General features: G+C 62.1%; 2 protein-coding genes and 2 non-coding genes across 6 annotated transcripts; 2 read left to right on the forward strand and 2 right to left on the reverse strand.

Moving 5' to 3' along the window:
- Nucleotides 1-2,793: 2,793 nt before the first annotated feature.
- On the reverse strand, nt 2,794-2,866 carry TRNAF-GAA (transfer RNA phenylalanine (anticodon GAA)). Its single transcript has one exon. It is a non-coding gene; the product is annotated as a tRNA-Phe (tRNA).
- Nucleotides 2,867-2,996: 130 nt separating this feature from the next.
- TRNAN-GUU (transfer RNA asparagine (anticodon GUU)) lies at nt 2,997-3,070 on the forward strand. The gene has a single exon. It is a non-coding gene; the product is annotated as a tRNA-Asn (tRNA).
- Nucleotides 3,071-3,097: 27 nt separating this feature from the next.
- NDUFS7 (NADH:ubiquinone oxidoreductase core subunit S7) lies at nt 3,098-10,563 on the forward strand. Of its 3 annotated transcripts, XM_058537862.1 has the most exons (9): nt 3,278-3,341; nt 4,236-4,269; nt 5,104-5,172; nt 5,731-5,848; nt 7,349-7,528; nt 7,598-7,644; nt 8,487-8,575; nt 8,901-9,034; nt 10,387-10,563. In XM_058537862.1, the coding sequence occupies exons 1-8, from the start codon at nt 3,326-3,328 to the stop codon at nt 8,993-8,995; spliced, it is 648 nt and encodes a 215-aa protein (XP_058393845.1). In that variant the 5' UTR covers nt 3,278-3,325; the 3' UTR covers nt 8,996-9,034; nt 10,387-10,563. The 3 variants fall into 3 exon arrangements, with proteins under 3 accessions (XP_058393847.1, XP_058393845.1, XP_058393846.1); XM_058537864.1 differs by lacking the exon at nt 8,901-9,034 and having other exon boundaries at nt 3,098-3,341; XM_058537863.1 differs by lacking the exon at nt 10,387-10,563 and having other exon boundaries at nt 3,280-3,341; nt 8,857-8,917.
- Nucleotides 10,564-11,382: 819 nt separating this feature from the next.
- Nucleotides 11,383-14,467, reverse strand: GAMT (guanidinoacetate N-methyltransferase). The gene is made up of 6 exons (XM_058537861.1): nt 14,258-14,467; nt 13,100-13,245; nt 12,828-12,891; nt 12,429-12,496; nt 12,184-12,294; nt 11,383-11,723 (listed from the first exon to the last, which is right to left on the reverse strand). Exons 1-6 carry the CDS (start codon nt 14,436-14,438, stop codon nt 11,583-11,585), a joined length of 711 nt encoding a protein of 236 aa, XP_058393844.1. The 5' UTR covers nt 14,439-14,467; the 3' UTR covers nt 11,383-11,582.
- Between the last annotated feature and the right edge of the window lie 3,846 nt (nt 14,468-18,313).

Consider the following 18,313-nt stretch of genomic DNA (forward strand, 5'->3'; position numbering starts at 1 on the left):
GAGCCAGCTGACCTGACTAGCATACCAGATGAGGAATGTTCTAGAAGGGCCTGAGAGGTGACCAAGGACCCCCTGGGGAAGCCAGCACAGCTCGGCTGCTTCTGAAGCTTCAAGAAGACAGACTTCACCCAGCACAACATGGTGCAAGCAGGGCACCTCACTCAGCCGCCCGAGCCCTCCTGCACCCCCATTCTCCATAGCGACGGCTTCTCTCCACCCACCCCTCACTCCCAGGAGCCGAGCCTGTGTCCCCTGGTCCACGTCTGCCCCTTGGCACTGGCCGGGTCATTCTCTGGGGGGCCGTCCCGGGCTCTGTGGGGGGTTGGGCAGCATCCCTGGCCCCACCCACTCGATGCCAGGAGCACCCCCAGTCTACAAACTGATGGTGTCTTGCCGCCTTCCCCTGTCGGTGACTCCTGCCTGCCGCCTCTGCCCCTTCCTTCTGGGCTGCCCCCAGCTGGTGTCTCAAAGCCACCCACACCTTTGTGCAGCCTCCCTGCTGCTCCTTGTCCCTCTCCCCGTCCCAGGGCCTCCCTGGGGCTCTTTCCTCTACCCTGGTCTTCCTCACCTCCCGCAGCTCCCCAGCCCAGCCCTCAGCTGAGCCTCTGCCGGTGCACACCCCCAGCCCTGCGGAGGCTTCTCCTACAGTCAGGTTCCTCTCCTGCCCCAGCCCCCACAGCGCAGAGGCGCAGTCAAATCCCCCCCAACTGAAAGAACAGCACGCTCCAACATAACCGCTTCCCGGAATGGGGATTGTCATCGCGTGCACGTTGGCACCTCCTCAAGTCTATCGTTTATCTAAAAAATTGATTTTTTTTTTAATAATTTTATTTATTTATTTATTTTTCCCCCAAAGCCCCAGTAGATAGTTGTATGTCATAGTTGCACATCCTTCCAGTTGCTGTATGTGGGACGCGGCCTCAGCATGGCCGGACAAGCGGTGCGTCGGTGCGAGCCCGGGATCCAAACCCTGGGCCGCCAGCATCGAAGTGCGATCACTTAACCGATAAGCCACGGGGCCGGCCCAAAAATTGATTGTAAAAAATGCACAGGGCGAGGGCCGGCCCCGTGGCTTAGCGGTTAAGAGCGCGCTCCGCTACTGGCGGCCCGGGTTCGGATCCCGGGCGCGCACCGACGCACCGCTTCTCCGGCCTGCTGAGGCTGCGTCCCACATACAGCAACTGGAAGGATGTGCAGCTATGACATAGAACTATCTACTGGGGCTTTGGGGGTGGGGGGGGAAAGGAAGAGGATTGGCAATAGATGTTAACTCAGGGCTGATCTTCCTCACAAAAAGAAAAAAGAGATAAAAAAAAAATGCCCAGGACGAGAATCTCAAACCACAGAGAAGCACCTCTGCCCAAGGAACGGTTGAGCCCCCTCCCGCCCCTGATTTGCAGCCTCCCCTGCCTGAGGTTCCCCGTCCCCTCCTCTCCGTCCCCCTCCCCCTCCTCCTCCCCTCCCCCTCCTCCTCTCCCTCCTCCCCTCCCCCTCCATCCACCCCTCTCTCTCACTGGCCCTTACTGGCCCTGGAGTCATGGTGAGCCCTCTGCTCACCCGATTCACCAGGCCCCGGGTTCCTGAGCCAGGCCGTCACCTCCCACCTGTCCCCCATCCAGCCACTCAGCCTGACATGCTGATTGCCCCTCCCACGTTAGTTGCTTATTGCTGCATAACAAACGACCCCAGTACTGGAGGTTGGAAACAACATTCTCATGGTTCTATGGATCGGGAATCCAAGAGCGGCTTGGCTGGGCGGCTCTGGGGTCTCAGGAAGCCACAGTCGGATGTCAGCCGGACTGCATCATCTGAAGGCTCGGCTGGGACTGGGGCAAGGACGGTAGGGGAATACAGGAAACCTGATAATGTATCCACACCAGGTCCTGAATGGTGATGAAGGTACCGCACCAGCATAAAATGTTAACAGTAGGGAAGACTGGGTGCTGGGCACAGGGAAATTCTCTGCAACTTCTCCATGAATCAAACTGTTCTAAAATACAAAGTTTACTTAAATTAATAAAAAAACTCAGCTCCACAGGACAGCCAGCTGTGGGAACTAAAGGGGAAGGAGGGTTTGCGCATCCACCGGAGTTTCAGATTCCCATCAGATGTGCTCGGCCTTTCCTCTGCTCTTTTCTCCTGTGCATCGCCCTTCAGCGGCCATGCTCGGCCTGGGTGACACATCCAGTGCCCTCCCGGCGCCCCTCGCCTCTCGTTCCCAAGGGGCCTGAGCTCCCTAAGAACAGGGGCCCGGCCCTGCTCAGCACTGAGTCCCCAGCACAGAGCAGGAATTCAGTAAATACCTGGAGTGGTCCTCACTAGGAGGCCAGCCCTGTCCTTCGCCCGTGTTTGCCTATTTGATCCTCAGTTTCCCCGTATGTAAAATAGGCAGAACAGATGCCCAGCAGGATTGTCAAAATCAAATGGCATAGACGCAGAAAGTGTTTTCTGCAAACTCTATTTTGCCAGTTTTGGTGTTCAGTAGAGTTCATTTTTACAGTTAGCACTGGTTCTAATCCTACCACTTAAAACATACTGGAAATCGGGGTGGGCAGAGGGGGATGTTTGGGCTGGCATCGTAGTCTAGCAGTGGGGACTGGGGTTGACGGCTTGTTCTGTCTGAGCCCTCCCAGGTTGGCATGAGCCAGCAGCCCCGCTCCTCGTCTGCAGAATGGAATAACATTCTGGGGAAGAAATGTGAAAAAGGACACGTTCTGGGGAAGGGAGAGCTGGGAGCAGCTGAGCAAGCCCGGAGCAAAGGATAACGATGCTCGGCAGGGGCGCCAAAATGCTTGCCGAAACCCGGGATCGAACCAGGGACCTTTAGATCTTCAGTCTAACGCTCTCCCAACTGAGCTATTTCGGCCGCGCTGCAGGGGTCGCGCTCGCCTCAACTCCGCCCCGCGCCTCACCACCCGCGCGCAGGCGCAGCTCGCTCTGAGAGTGCAGGCCGCGCATGCCTCGTAGGGTCGCGCGGGGGGTCGGGCGGCAGCGCCGTCTCTGTGGCGCAATCGGTTAGCGCGTTCGGCTGTTAACCGAAAGGTTGGTGGTTCGAGCCCACCCAGGGACGCGCCGTCGTTTTTGCCTCCCGGGGTAAGGAGGGAGTGGACGGCGCACGTGCTTTTGCCTGGTTCTCCCCACGCACCCCCACGTCCTTCTCTCCCGCGAGGGGCGTCCAGGGGTGCGCGGCGTCCACGCAGGCGGAACGTCCCGGGCCCTCGTTCCGGTTTCCGCGCACGAGCCGAGCCGCTTTGGGCGACGGCCCCGGGGACCCGGAGCGCTGGAGCGGACGGACCGCAGAGGTTGTCTGAAGGCCGAGGCCAAGATGGCGGCGCTGGCGGGTGAGCGGGTCACGGACGGCGGGGTTAGGGGCCGCTCGGGGAAGCCGAGGCCCACCCTCAGAGGGTGGCCGGGGCGGGGCCGGAGGGGCCAGAGCTCGGCCGGGGAAGCTGCTCTGGACCTCCCGCGGGAGGCGGCGGGGGTCGCGGCCCGACGGGCGGGGAAACTGAGGCCCAGGGAGGGCCGGGCGGGGACGGGCCCCGGGGTGCCTGCCCCCCGCCCCCGGGAGTGACAGGGACCTGTCCTCCTCGGATCGTGATGGGACGCGTGGAGTGACACTGTGGGGTCGCGAAGGGGGCGGTCACACCGAGAGACCATCCAGGGGTCGTGTCCACACCGGGGGGGTGGGGGGGTGGGCTCCGTCCTGGACGCCCGAGCGCCGGTCCGGCGGCAGGTCCGGTCCCGCTGGGGTGGTGGGGCGAGGACAGGACGCGTCACTCCGCGGGGACGTGTCCGTAGCCCCTGGATTGGGTCTGGGACTCGTCGTGGTTTGTGTGGGGTCCCGCTGATAGGGCTGTGGCTTGTCGGCCACTCTCGAAACTGAAAGAAGGACAGTTTGCAGTAAGGCGTTGGGGATAGCAGAGAGGGTGTTTTTCTTTCCGCGCAAGGTCACGGGTCTCACCAGTGGCCCCGTGTTAAGAGTGTCCCTCCAGAGGTGCGGGGTTTTAAGCAGGGCACTGACACCATCGGGTGCATATTCTGCAAGAGCCCTGTGCACCAAACGTTTGTTAAGTGGAGTTCAGACAGACCCAGGGTAGGAGGGAGGGTGTCCCAGGTGGGGGCCTGATGGGCAGACACCCGGAGGCTGGACCCTGCAGGCAGATCCCGGCACCTGGGTTTGTGGCCTCTGGTGCTGCCCACCGCTCACTGCCCCCGCCCTATGGTTCTCTCTGCAGCTCCCGGCCTGCTCCGCCCCATCCTTGCTCTGCGGTGAGTGCCTGCGTCTGGGACCCGGACCACCCGTCCAGAGGCCCTGGCAGGGAGGGTCAGGCAGGGGTCTCACAGTGCCTCAGGGCTGGGGGGTTCTTGAGCAGCGTCAGACAGGGGCCTGCCTGCTGAAGGTCACACGGGGAGTCACGGGCAGCTCTGGGGCTGGCAGTGTACTCTCCAGCAGCTGGTGTTCAGGCCCTCGGGGCACAGTCCGTGTCGGGGCAGAGCCTGGATTCAGACCCACGTCTGCCTGCCCTGGCACTCTCTGAACTCACTTGGTAGCTGTTGCGGAAAAGCATGTAGTGCATTTGCGCCGGGATGGGAAAGCAGGTGGCCGCCGGGCCCTGTGTGTGAGCAGAGCCCAGAAATCAAACCCCCAGCACTGTGGGGCCAGTGAGTGGCAGATCTGAGTCAGGGCCTGCCTAGTGGAGGGGAGTTGGGGGCCCTTCAATGAGGGCTGACTCTGATAGGGCCTTTCTCCTAGGAATAAAATACATGTTCTCTGTAAAACAAGGGGGGAATGGGAAAAATGAGAGACGCATAAAATGAAAACCAGACAACCTCTAGACTAGGGGTCGGCAGACTTTTTTCATAAAGGGCCAGAGGGTCACAGAGCAGCAATTACTCGGCTCCGCCAGTGTGAAAACAGCCACAGACAGCATGGAAACGGGTGGGCACGCCTGCGTGCCAGTGAAACTTCTATTTATGGAAACAGGCGGTGGGCTGGATTTGGCCCCTGTCCTCAGTTTCCCCATCCCTGGTCCAGGGAAGCCCCTGTCACAGCACCTCGGGGCGCCCCGGGCGCCTCTTCACGTGTCCCCTGTCTCCCCGCAGCTCCGGCGTGGGCGCCGCTGTGCAGGTGCGAGATGTCCATCCCAGCGTGGCCACTGAGGGCCCGAGCAGGTGAGGCCAGCCTTCCCCAGAGCCCGAGCGCCCCGCAGCACCCCCTCGGCACAGGAGCAGCTGGTGGTCACCGGGGCCCTCCCACCCCTGGGGGCGATGTGGCCAGGTGTCTGCCCTTGGAGCCCTACCCAGCCCCCTCCTGGGCATCCAGGCCCCTGGCTGCGCTTCCCCAAACCAGAACGGCCCTTGCTAAAAAGTGTGTCAGCCGAGCCCGTTTTCCAGATGGGAAGACCGAGTCCCTGAGAGGAGAGGGGCCTGCTGGGGCCGCAGCGAGGCAGGCCGAGGCCCTCCACGCTGTCTGTCATTGCTTTGTTGTGCAGGCATGTCCTGCCCCAGATCTGGGTGCCGGGACGCCGCAGGCCCCCCGGGGCCAACCCTGGCCCCACGGCTTCTCCCAGTGCTGCCCTGGGACCGGGCCATGACCATGGCTTTGTCCTGCCTTCCGAGACACTGCTCTGGGCCGGGCCCCGGGGTGGGGGCTGTGGTGGTGGTTGGCGCCTGCCTCGAGGGGGCGCTTGCCTGGCTAACGTCTCCCCATGTCGTGTGTCCCGTGCGCAGCACCCAGCCCGCCATGTCCCAGGCCAGAGCCGTGGTCCCCAAGCCCACCGCCCTTCCCAGCAGCCGGGGCGAGTACGTGGTGACCAAGCTGGATGACCTCATCAACTGGGTCCGCCGGGTGAGCCCCTCCCCTCCCCTCCCCCTCGGCCCCCCCGCTTCGCGCTCACACACGCACGCACACACACACACAAGCACATGGGTAATGCACACGCACACACAGACTCTCCTGGAGGCCCCTCCACGCTGGGACCCCTGTGGTTGTCATTCCCTCTCAGGTTCACGGTTCACATCGCCCACCTCGGTGCCCCTGCCCCGCCTCCTCGTCCCTTCCTCCGCCCCCAAGGAAGATGGCCGCCTCCCTTCTGTAGCTCTCCCTCTTTTCTCTTTTTTCTCTCTTTTAATGTAAAAGTAGTTTTTTTAACTGGAAAGGTAGCTCCTTCCTGGCAGGAATCCTGATCCCCGTCCATGTCAGCTACGGAACAGTTGGCGTGTGGCGCCCCTCCTGTAAAGCGTGTTCGTGTAAAGCGTGTTCGCATCTGTGTCTCCCGCTGGACACGTGTCCCGTGTACGGGACAGTGGCTCCTCTCACGGCCCTCGGGGGCTGGCAGGGCCAGGCTGCAGGGGACAATGCCCCATTGACGGATGGGCGCTGTGTCTGTCTTGTGTCTGCGTAACGACGACAGCAAAGTGGACACCCTACCAGGCCCGCAGCCCCAGGATGCCGATGTCCCCTGCGGCCTTGTTTATGACTGGGAACCCCCAGAGACACTGCATGGCTGAGGCCTGTCACCCGCGTTAGCACGTCTGTGGGTCAGCGGGGCCACGTCAGGTCCAGACTCGGCACAGACGAGCAGAGGAGCTCAGCTGTGGGGGAAACGGCAGCAAACGGCCAGAGGGCACAGTTGGAGGGCAGCCAGGAGGGCTTCCCGGAGGAATGGGCACCTGGAGTTCTCGGACACCAGGAGGCATTGGGAGCAGGATCTTTGCAAGGTCTGAGCCCTAGGGTCCAGACTTGCGCATGTGGGGAGCAGTGAGGGCCCGTGTTGGACGAGGGGACGTAGGATACAGTGGGTCATGTGAACCACATTAAAACTCATCTCAGGGGCTGGCCCGGTGGCGCAAGTGGTTGAGTGCACGTGCTCTGCTGCAGCGGCCCAGGGTTTGCCAGTTCGGATCCCAGGCGCGCACCGACACACCACTTGGCAAGCCATGCTATGGCGGCGTCCCATATAAAGTGGAGGAAGATGGGCACGGATGTTAGCCCAGGGCCAGTCTTCCTCAGCAAAAAAAGAGGGGGGTTGGCAGATGTTAGCTCAGGGCCGATCTTCCTCACAAAAAAAAAAAAATCATCTCATCTGGGGTTTTTCAACTTTTTTTCGTTTTGTAACGGGGCTGCTGGGAAGTGCTGGCCCACAGGCGTCGCTCACTGCCTTCTTGCTGGGGCAGCGGACTCGGGCCAGTGACAGGGTCTGGAGGTCACACGGTTGCCCTGGGGGGCGTGGTGGACCCGTTGTTCTTCAAGAAAGGCTAGTTCTAGACTTCTCTGTGCAATCGCCCCGTTTCTTTAAACACCGTGGGCCTGGCGCCCACTCGCGGGCTAACCCCGGCCGCCCCGCAGAGCTCGCTGTGGCCCATGACCTTCGGCCTGGCCTGCTGCGCCGTGGAGATGATGCACATGGCGGCGCCGCGCTACGACATGGACCGCTTCGGCGTGGTGTTCCGTGCCAGCCCCCGCCAGTCGGACGTGATGATCGTGGCGGGGACGCTCACCAACAAGATGGCCCCCGCGCTCCGCAAGGTAGGCCCGGCCCCGCCTCCCCCCCGCCCGCCCGGCTCGGGCCGCACGCAGACCTGCCGTGTCTTCCAGGTCTACGACCAGATGCCGGAGCCTCGCTACGTCGTGTCCATGGGGAGGTGAGTGCTGGGCGGGGCCGCGACACCTGGCTGTTTCCTCCCGTCTGCATTCCGTGCGTCCCTCTGATCAAGGTGGTCGGTATACGTGACGCTCAGTCAAGTGCCCCCTCTGCAGAGAGCAGGCCGGTGGCTGAGGCGTCTGCGTGAGCGGCCCCTGCTGTGGTCACAGTGGCTCCGCCACCCCGACGCCCGTCCAGTTCCTGTCCATTTCTCCGCTTTATGAACAGAAACGCCGTCCTGCTCTGCAGAGTGCTCTGCTCTGCACCCTCCTCTGCTTTCTAACTCGCCGTCATCTCACGCTCGTTTCCCCACGTCGTTAAAAGCCGGCTAGTCACTTAGTTTTTTTGTTGAGACAGAATTCATGTACCATGAAGTTCACCCTTTTAAAGTGGGCAATTGTGTGCATTCACAGTGTTGTAAAACTGTCACTTTTATCCAGTTCCAGAACATTCCATCACCCCAAAGGAAATCCTGTCCCCATCAGCAGTCACCCCCCCCCCCCCCGTCTTCTCCCCCCAGCCCCTGACAACCAGGAACGCACTTCCTGTCTGTGGCTGTGCCTGTTCTGGACATTTCACATCAATGGGATCACACCCCGTGTGTCCTGTGTCTGGTGCTCTGGCTGAGCGTCGTGTGTTGAGGGTCTGTCTCTTTGCTCCTGCTCCGCCTGGTCCCACAGGAGGCCTCGGGGCTGTGTCCTTCCTGTGGCTTCCTGTCCCGGTTCTTGCCCTTTCCTGACAGCCCAGCCCCTGCCTGCAGTTGGCAGCGGGGTGGGCTGGGCAGGGCCCCAAAAAGGGGAGGTGGGCGGCCGGCGCGGCCCTCACGGCTCTCCTCTCCTGCAGCTGCGCCAACGGAGGCGGCTACTACCACTACTCATACTCCGTGGTCAGGGGCTGCGACCGCATCGTGCCCGTGGACATCTACGTCCCAGGTGAGCCGACCCCACGTCTCGGGCAGGAAGGGGCCCGTGCCCGGTGCTCACCCCCTTCACGGAGGCCGCACGTCCCCTCGGAGGCGGCGGGCTCGCCCCGCTGGAAGGATTAGCGGATTTGGGTCCGAGCAGAAGAATGACAGCCAGCCTTCCCCTCCACGGTCCCCCAAGGGGCTCCCCGACTGAAGTGCCTTCGATTTTATGCAGACATCAGACCAGGCCGGGGTCAGAGGGCTTAGACTGAGCCATGCGGAACTGCCGATACTCGGCCGGTTTTATAGGGTTCCGCCTCATGGAAGCAAAACCAAAGGCCGTTTAACAACAGAAAAATGTTCCTGGAGGTCTGCACCGGTGTCCGTGAGTTCTCCCAAAGGGTGGGCGAGACTCTCGGACGCCGGGGTCACCAGGGGGCCCAGTTAAACGCGAACGTCAGGGAACAACGGATGATTGCCTTTTAGTGTAAGTATGTCCCCTACAACGTTCGGGTACACTTATACTAAAAGGGGTCGGCTGGCTGGCTGAAGTTCACATCTAACTGGGCATCCTCTATTTCATCTGCCGCCCTGTGTGGCTCCCACGCCGCGCATGGCGGTCAGCCGGGGGCCGTCCCGAGGCGGTGGTATTTACCCCCGGGACAGGACAGAGAAGCTTAGCTCTTAGTGTGGGCGCAGAGAGCCCACCCCGGTCTCCAGAGAGCAGAGGACATTCAAGGTCATGATTCCGAGTCGTCCAGAAAAGTCTCAGTCACGTTCTGGCACCTCAAAAAGGTGCAGGGACAGGTTTTCACATTGCATTAGAGCTAACTGGAAAATGGTGTTGACATGTTTAGCGTTCCGCAAACATTTATTGAGTGCTTTTGCAGGCCTGGACCTGTGTTGGGCAGCACTGGGCCCCAAAGAGGTCTCAGGCTGGGGGGACAGAGGCTAACCAACACGCCCAGCCCTGCCTGTTGGGTGGGGTGGGCAGAGTGGATGGGGCTTCTAGGGATGCATAGGAGTATACCCTGTGGGCTTGTGAGCCTTGACCAGAAGCCAGATCCTTGCTCATTTCCTGCTTCTGGCACACCTGACTTCTGGCAAGTCTCCGTTCCTGTCAGAGCCTCGGTTTCCCTATCTATCCAATGGGCTGTGGTGACAGTACTGCCATGCACTGAGCCTGGAGCCTGGGTGGAGACACGAGGGTCAACTGGAAGTAGATGACCGTGACAGTTGTCTGTGTGGCCACCTGGGGCTGTGGTTGCCCTTGCAGGCGTGTCAGGTCCTGGGCTGTTCCTCCAGGTGGTAACACATCCCTCTGCTGCTTCCAGCTGGGGTGGGGACGGGGGGCCGTGGGGGCGCATTTCTCCAGGGGGTCCCTTCTTAGCCTGGGGACTGTGTGGGCCTCCCCACCTGGCCCAGCCACTCTGCGCCTCTCATCTCCCCTGCCCGCACTCCTGTCCAGGGCTCCGCCGGGAGGGGCCAGCGTGGCCTGGGCTCCGTCGGCACTCCTCCCTAGGCCAGGTCACGGGGGCAGGGGACGGGGCAGCTTGAGCCTCCACGCCACCCGTGTTGTGGCCAAAAGGTCAGTCCTTGGGGTCACAGCTGCCAGGGTCACGAGCTCGGGTGCTGCCCACCTCGCTGGCTCCTTCCCCGCGCGGGGCCAGCCCCTGCGGCCCCGGGTGCGGACGAAGGGGATGCTGGGCTGGGGGCCCGCCTCACCCCTCCCCACCTGGGGGTGGCCTGGACGTGCCCGACTCCGCCGGAGGGCTGGCCGGCTGGCAGACCAGCGCTGGGCCTGGCGGGGAAGCTGAGGCGCGCCCGTCCCGCCCGCAGGCTGCCCGCCCACGGCCGAGGCCCTGCTGTACGGCATCCTGCAGCTACAGAAGAAGATCAAGCGGGAGAAGAGGCTCCGGATCTGGTACCGCAGGTAGCGCCCGCCTGGCCTCCCCGCCGCGTCTGCCGCCTCATCCTCCTGCCAGACGGTCAATAAACCCGACACAGCCACCTCGGCTCTGGCCTGTTCCCGCGGTGTGTGGGGAAGGGCCTGGGGGTGGGCGGGGGCGAGTGTGGCCAGGCGGGGTCAGTTCTCACTCGTCTTGTGCCTGGGGACTCGTCTTGTGCATGGGGACTCGGTGGCCCCGGGGGCGGGTGGCTGGCCCCGCACCGGCCCTCCTGGGGACCCTGAGCAATGGGAGGGAGCTGGGGCCCCGCCCTCCGTCTCCCCCAGGCCTCACCGTGAATGAGGGCGTGGACGGTCCGAGAGCTGTTGTAGGGGGCAGCCAGCTAGGTTTGAGGGCTCAGGGCACCCAGAGCCGGCGTGGGTGACCCCTGGGGCCGGGGGGTGTGGGCTGCCCCTGCACTGGGGCTGGAGGGGCGTCGAGTCAGAGGAAACGAGACACTGGACAGTGGGAGAGTCGTGGACCTCGTGGGGCAGTGTCCGGCAAGTGACACGTGGTTCGTCCAGGGGTCGGAGAGGGTGCTGGAGAGAGAGGCCGGGTTTAAAGGTTCTGCTTGATTTCATGGTTCGGCCTGAGCAGGGTTGACCAGAGACCCTCAGTGGCCAGGGGACCTGGGCCTCGGGGCTGCCCTGAGCTAGTTCAGCCCTCGGTCCCAGCTGCCCACAGGAGGGGCGGGGGGCGGGGCGGGCAGTCTGCATCGACTCCTCCACCGGTCCCGGCCGCCTGGGGAGTGACCGGTGCCGTCTGCCGTGGGCACGCGGGGCCTGGGCAGGCTCGGAAACTTGGAGCGGCATCGCCGCCGTCTTCCTGAAGGTCCTTTTAACATTTTTTTTTTGGAGGGGCAGGAGAGTAAAGGAAGCATACGTCTGCGTCGTCCTGCTGACTGGTGAAGCAGCGTTAGGGTTTATTTCATCCTCATCCCCCATCCCCCCCGGGGAGGAGGCAGTGGGGTCCCCTCGCAGAGGTCAGGGCTGCGTGCCCGGCCCGGTGTGGCCCGGCGGTGAACCCGGGCCATGAGAGGCCAGAGGCAGCGGGCGGGGTCGTGGGGGTCCTGAGGCCCGGAGGCCGGGCTCAGTGCTTGGTGATGTGTGGCGTGATCATGCGCGGGAAGGCATAGTAGCGGCACTCGGCGGGCGGGACCAGCTCCAGCACCTCCGTGCGGATGTGCTCGCGCCGGAAGCCCGCCTCCAGCAGGGCCGGCACCTGCGTTTCCTGGGGGGGGCGGGGGGGGGGGGAGGTCACCCAGGAGACGCGCCCAGCGCCCACCCCGCCCCTCCTGGGACAGCGTGTACAAGTCCCGGGCCCCCCCAACCCCGGGCCAACTGCTGACGAGGAGAACCCCGAAGCCCAGGTGGGGTGCCTCTCCAGGTGTCTCCACTCCTAGACTCGGGCAGCGGCTTCCTGGCCGTCACCAGGTGTCACCAGGCTGCCCACCCACACATCCTCTCAGGCAGAGGGACCAGCGTGGCTGCGCCAATAATGATGCCCCCGGGGGGAGGACGCAGGGCGAGGGGTGGGGAGCTCACAGCTGGCCATGTCCCTGGATCCCGAGGACACGGGAGGGACCCTGCCTGGTTCCCCAGTGGAGGCTCAGCGGCCACCCGAGATCAGCCCCGGACGGCCCCAGGTCACAGGCGAGCCCGGGTCGCCCGGGGCGGGCGGGGCGGCGCACCTCAAACATGGTGGTGATGTCTGTGTACTGGGACTTCATCAGCTCCCCCCAGGATGTGAGGTTGCAGTAGGTGAGCACGCCCCCCGGCTTCAGCAGGCGGAAGGCGTGGGCCTGGGGGGGGACAGTGGTCAGGAGGGAGGTCCGGGGAGCGGTCAGAGGCACGGTGCGGGGAGAGGTGCCCCGCGTGTGGACGGCAGCGCCCCCGCTCTGCCGAATCCCCCACGCCACGCGCAGTCCAGTCCTACCTTGATGAAGTCGAACTGGTGTGTGTGCCACTTCTCCTCGGACAGCGGGTATGTGTCGTACAGGATCCCTGCACAGAGGGCGGCAGCCACACGGTCAGGGCTGGGCGCAGGCCCACCGAGACCGTGGCTGCAGGTGGGGGTGGGATTCGGGCCCACCCGGTGGCCCAAGACCCCAGAGGCTGCTCTGAGCTCCCTGTGCTGCCGCCTCCTCTAGGAGTTGTGCCCCACCCAGCGGCTCCTTCAGGGATTAACCACAGTCCTGAGAGCCAGGCCGCCCCACCCAGGCTGTCACCTCAGGTGACACATCAGTGTGGGTTAGAAGGTCCCTCCGCCAAGGACGGGCTAATGGTGGGAATCCAGGCAGAGGCCCCCCCACCCCCCGCTCCCAGGCCCCCTTACCATCAAAGTGACTGTCTGGCAGGGTGGGCGCCACCTCCTCCCACATGCCTTTCAAGGGAACCACCTTGGGGCAGGGGAGGAAAAAAGAAGGCTGAGGGTCAGAGAGGTCCCTAGGATTTCCCCACCTGCTGCCAGGAAGGGGCAGAGGAACTCCTGGGGAGAAGACCGCCTTCCCTACCTCTGCGGCGCCCCAAGCCCCCAACCCCGCCGGGGGCAGGGCCTTGGCCCCCAGGAGCCAGGCTGACGGGCGACGTGCAGGCAGAGGCGGGCACCTTGTGTGGCTGCCGCGGGGCCCAGTCCTGGAGCCGCTGGAAGACGCCGTCATTGCACTCTATGATCCAGTGCTCCTCGATGGGGGCCTCCTGCAGCCTGGAGGCTGCGATGGCCATGCCGAAGCCCACCTCCAGGACCCGGCCCCCTGGGCAGACAAAGGGCCCGGGCATCACACGCCAGGCGGGGGCTGGGGAGGCTGCCTGGAGTAGGGGGCACAGGGGCGGGGCCTGGGCAGAGAGAAACATTTGCTACCAGGCCTGGAGAGCACGTCAGGACACGGGCGGGCAGTGGGAGGGAACACAGCAGCCCTGAGGGGGAACAGCATGGGTCCTGGCCAGCAGCCAGAGAGGGTGACCAGCCAAGGAGGCAGTGGAGAGTGGCTTTGGGGCCCGGCCCCAGGGGGAGGTCAGACCTTGGACTTTGAGCCCTGGCCCTCGCTATTTGCACTGGTGGTGCTTATCTCTTGATTCGGTTACTTCCCCCACCCCCCAGTGAAGTTCACTAGAGAAGGGCAAGGGAGGGTTCGAGGCCGCCACCTGGAACATGGTGGGGTCTGGTCCCCACTGGGCCACAGAGGAGGCAGAGAGAAAAGCCCCAACGGGAAAAGTCTCAATCTCATGGGACACGGGATGTGCCCACTCGCCAGGTGGGAACACGGAGGCCCAGAGGCCGCAGGCCCAGCCCTGAGAGACCTGGGGTGCGTCGGCACCCCTCCGCTCTGACACCGGCCGGACAGCTGTCTCGGGGCTTCAGCTTTCCCGAGCTATTCTTAGCGGGGGCGGGGACTCCGGGGCAGGAACATGCCCCACTTGCGCCCAGGCAGCGCCCTGCGCCCGCCGCCACCGCGTCCCGGACCTCAGGCCCCGCGGGTCCCGCGTCGGAGGACCCGTCCCCTGACCCAGCCCGTCCCCACCTGGGGGCGGGGCCCTCACTGTGCCCGGAGAGGAAGTCCCCGGTACTTAGGGGGCGCCCACTATGTGCAAACCCCGTGCCTGCAGCACCCGCTTTCCCCCCGCTGGCAGCCCCGTTTTCCAGGCGAGGAAACAGGCACGGAGCGGCCCCGACGCGCACCGGCCGGAGGGCCGGCTGGCCGCGGGTCTGGGCGCCCCCGGCCCCGCAGTCCCCGCGCGCCTGGCGGGTGCGGCGGGCGGGGCTACCTCTGGAGGCGGCGGCGGCCGCGAGCGCGTGCATGTAGGGGGTCTCCCAGCGCTCCATCACCGGCTTGCCCAGGATCTGCAGGTGCGTGTCCGACGCGTCGTAGGCCGCGGGCGCCGCCTGCCACGCGGGGCTGCAGTTCTCGCCGGGCGCGAAGATCGGGGGCGCGGCGCGGGCGCTCATGCTGCGGGCTGGACGGCGCGCCCCGGATTCGCTCCGAGGCTCCGGCCGCGGCCCTGCAGGGCCTTGTGGGCCGGGGGCGGGGCGGGGCCGGGGCAGGGCCGGGGGCGGACCCGCGAGCGCACTGCGCGCCCCTAGCGGCCGCCCGCGGAAGGGCCGAGTGGGGTCCGGGGCCCCGGCCGCGCGCCCTCCGCGCTGACCCTCCCCGCCTCGTCGGCAACGTGCGCGCAGCCCCACGAGCTCAGGGTCCGGCCGCGCGTTCGAGTCCTCGGCTTGCCCTTCTCGTGCCTCAGTTTCCCCATCTGTCACCACCGCATGGAGACCCCGCCTTGCTGGGGTGTGAGGATCTCCTGGTTTTCCAGTCGCAGTTGGAAGTGCCTTAAGTATCTAAAATCGTTTAGTCTTCAGAGATGCTGCAGTGGGTTTTTATTAACCTCATTTTACTCATGGGGAAACTGAGGCTCCAAGAGGCAAAGCCGGCAGTCTCGTGGACACGAGGGTGGCGGTGTGGGGACCTGGGGTTAGAACCCTGGCCGCCCCACTGACCACTACCCAGCTGCCTCTCCCCTTCATGAGCTCACTTCACAGCTGCATAAGCTGGGGGTCACCTGAGACCCCAGGATCCTGATGGGGAACTCGGTGCACAAAGGTCTCCAGTTCTGGGACTGATGGCCAGTCCCAGCAGGCTCCTGACCCTCATGCCTGGGGAAGTCAGGGATGTGGGGCTCACCCCTACTGCCCCACCAACCCAGGGCAGCCCCCCGGGTCAGCTGCGTCCTCTGCCTGCCTCCTTGGGACCGACCCCAAGCTGAGCTGGGTCAGCCTCCAGGCTCTGAAACGTGACTTCCCCGTCCCATCTACCTGCACACGGGGCGACCAGTCCTGAGCCCTGGACACTCCATTCCTGCCAAGTCTTTTGCACAATCCATTGAATATGTGGGGAAACTGAGGGCCCGAGAGGCTGAGGTCACAGAGTTTGAACCCAAGCAGCCTCCTAAACAGCTGTGGAGTTCAATCCCTTCCCTGCACCTCTGTGTCCATCTATGGATGGCTGCTCACAGCCCTGACTGGCCTGCAGACTCCTTCCCACGGCCCCTGCCCACCTCCTGCAGGGCTCCTGTGTCGCTCCTGCCCCAGGGCTTTTGCACACGCTCTTCCCTCTGCCTGGATAGCTTCTGTCCTCCCCTGGCCTGGATGCCTTCTCATTCTACTTCATGCTTGAGCCCACACCTTCTCTGGCATCTGGGTGGGGCTCACGCTGCTGTTTGCCTCCTGTGACTTCATCCTGTCTGGTTTCCCTGCCCCCAGCCACCATGGTGGGCACTTTGCAGGCCTATATCCCAGCATCCTTGTGCATCCTGTGCAGACAGCCGACACTCACTAAATGCCGCCAACTCAAGGAATGCCCTGCCCAAGATGGGAGAAGGCAGACTGTGTCTGTCAGCTACTGCTGTGTAACAAACGACTCCAAAATGTAGCCGATTAAACACCACACGTTTATCATCTCAGTATCTGCGGGTCAGAATCCAGGCGGAGCTTAGCTGGGTCCTCTGCTCTACAGGCTCTCTCGAGGCTGCTGCGAAGTGCTGGCTGGTGCTGGGGGCTCATCTGAAGGCTCGGCCAGGGAAGGGTCACCTCCAAGCTCAGCCACTGGCTGTTGGTAGCATTCAGTTCCTTCCGGGCTGTTGGCCAGAGGGCCTCCTTGACATAACTTGCTTCTAGCAAGACAGAAGTCAGAATGGTTGGCAAGCTAATCACACAGGTGACGCCCCTACCCTGGCCGTATTCTCTTGGTTAGAAGCCGGGTCCACAAGGGTGGGGATCACTCTCGGAGGCTGCTGACCACACAGACCCTGAGAGGGAGCTGTGAGGGGCGGTCAGCTGGGAGCCTCCCCTGTGGCTTTGGTGCCCCAGGGCATAAGGGACCTCCCGGTGTCTGGCCATGGTGCTACCTCCCAGTGGTCACCTAGATGCAACCTGGGCTCCAGCCCCGAGAGTGGCCAAGGGTGCGGTGCAAGCCAGCTGGCGACTCGGCTGAGTGGTTCTGTCCCAGTTTCTGCTTCCTCTTCTCAAAGGGAGTGACCACTCTTGCCCCGCTAATGGCCGCGGATGATTGACACGTGGTCCTTCCTGGTGTTGGCTCTTCCCTAGAGAGCCTGGCCTGTGCCGTTATTATCTGCACCTCGCAGCCTGCAGACCGAGACGCGGAGAGGGAAGGCGGCTTCCTCAAGGACACACTGAGTCGGTGGCAGACGGGATGCGAACAGAGGTGTGTCTGCCTCCAGACCACAGTCTTAAAGGATTAAAATATATATATTTATTTTCTCACTAGAAAGGTGACACATTTGATCAAAACACTGGAACATTTTAGAGCTGGCAGAGGACAGCCTGGGGGGTCACATCCCTGTGCTGTTTGTTTTGGTTCATCCTGTGAGCTGAGAATGGCTTTTACATTTTTATTATTTTTTTAATTTTTACATTTTTAAATGGTTGAAAAAAACCCAAACATTTACTATGTGGGCCTTCACAGAGAAGGTTTGCCAGCCCCCGTTACAGAGCAGTGGGTCACGGGAAGTTCATTCATTCATTCATCGAGCACACATGGAGTACCTTACTTTGGGGGCCCCAGCCTCGGCCCCCTGGAAGTTCAAGAACTCTTGGGGGATGAACAAGAATAAGTAATAAGCGAGTGACGTAATTACAGGTCACATGGCATCTGTGACAGAACGAAGTCCCCATGGTCCCTGCCTGATGCCCAGGTCTCCACTCTACCAGGCAATGTCCATGTTGCCATATTTTTTCTGTGTATATAGTATTATATGTAATTATAGTTTTTAAGTTAAAACAGACTGTACAGATATTTACACAGCCATGTTCACAGCAGCATGATTCACAACAGCCAAAAGATAGAAACACCCCAAGTGTCCATTGACACATGAATGGATAAACACAATGTGGTCCATCCACACGCTGGAATATTACTCAGCCTTGAAAAGGAAGGAGATCCTGACACCTGCTCCAACGTGGATGGACCTGGAGGATGTGATGCTCAGTGACATGAGGCAGACACAGAAGGACAGACGCTGTGTGATCCCCTCACAGGAGGCCCCTAGAGGAGTCACATCCACAGAGACAGAAAGTGGATGGTGGGGCCAGGGGCTGGGGGAGGGGAGGGGGAGTCAGTGTTTCGTGGGGACAGAGTCTCAGTTTGGGAAGATGGAAAGTTCTGGAGATGGATGGTGGGGATGGTTGTACAACAGTGTGAATGTACTTCATGCCACTGAGCTGTGCACTTAAAAATGATTAAAATGGTGAATTTTATGTTCACCATTTTATATTATATATAAATTATGATATATATCATATATTACACAATAAAATAAGGAGCCCACACTAAATTTTGTGATTTAGGTATGCATATTTTCATGTTGGGAGTAAATTCAGAAAAGTGTCCACACACACTTTTTTCTTGCAACATTTACTCTGGGGAAATGAATGAGGAGGAGGGAAAACCTCTGTGTCTACTCTTTTTTAAAGAGATCTGAAGTAAACGCAACAGAACACTAACACGCGTTCATCCCAGTGGCAGGTGCACAGCTGCCAGTTACTTTACCCTGGGCAGGTGTCTGTAGTTTAAAAAATACATGATTTTCACCAGTTTGTGTCTGGCTTCCTTCATTTGAGCAACGGATGGACATGTGTGTGGTTTCACGTTTTCTGCTCTTCCCGTGGCGGGCTGGGAGCGTCCTGGGGCATCTCTGTCTGCACAGTGGGGCAGCATTTGGGGGAGAAATTCCTCAAAGGGGGACTGCTGAGCTCCCATCATGGGAAGGACAATGCCAGCCTGCCCTGGGCTTTTGCTCACCGGTCACCAACGT

Source organism: Diceros bicornis, unplaced genomic scaffold (genome assembly GCF_020826845.1).
Source record: "Diceros bicornis minor isolate mBicDic1 unplaced genomic scaffold, mDicBic1.mat.cur scaffold_67_ctg1, whole genome shotgun sequence".
In the NCBI taxonomy this organism is placed as follows: domain Eukaryota; kingdom Metazoa; phylum Chordata; class Mammalia; order Perissodactyla; family Rhinocerotidae; genus Diceros; species Diceros bicornis.

Bases quoted from the DNA above. Each gene is read 5' to 3' on its own strand.
- NDUFS7 (XM_058537864.1), top strand. The intron at 5,849-7,348 runs GTGAGCCCCTCC...GCCGCCCCGCAG, and splicing joins TCATCAACTGGGTCCGCCGG to AGCTCGCTGTGGCCCATGAC. The intron at 8,576-10,386 runs GTGAGCCGACCC...TCCCGCCCGCAG, and splicing joins CGTGGACATCTACGTCCCAG to GCTGCCCGCCCACGGCCGAG.
- GAMT (XM_058537861.1), bottom strand. From the start codon at position 14,438: ATGAGCGCCCGCGCCGCGCCCCCGATCTTCGCGCCCGGCGAGAACTGC. The intron at 13,246-14,257 runs GTAGCCCCGCCC...TTGTCTGCCCAG, and splicing joins GGCCGCCGCCGCCTCCAGAG to GGGGCCGGGTCCTGGAGGTG. The intron at 12,892-13,099 runs GTGCCCGCCTCT...CCCTGCCCCAAG, and splicing joins CCCCGCGGCAGCCACACAAG to GTGGTTCCCTTGAAAGGCAT.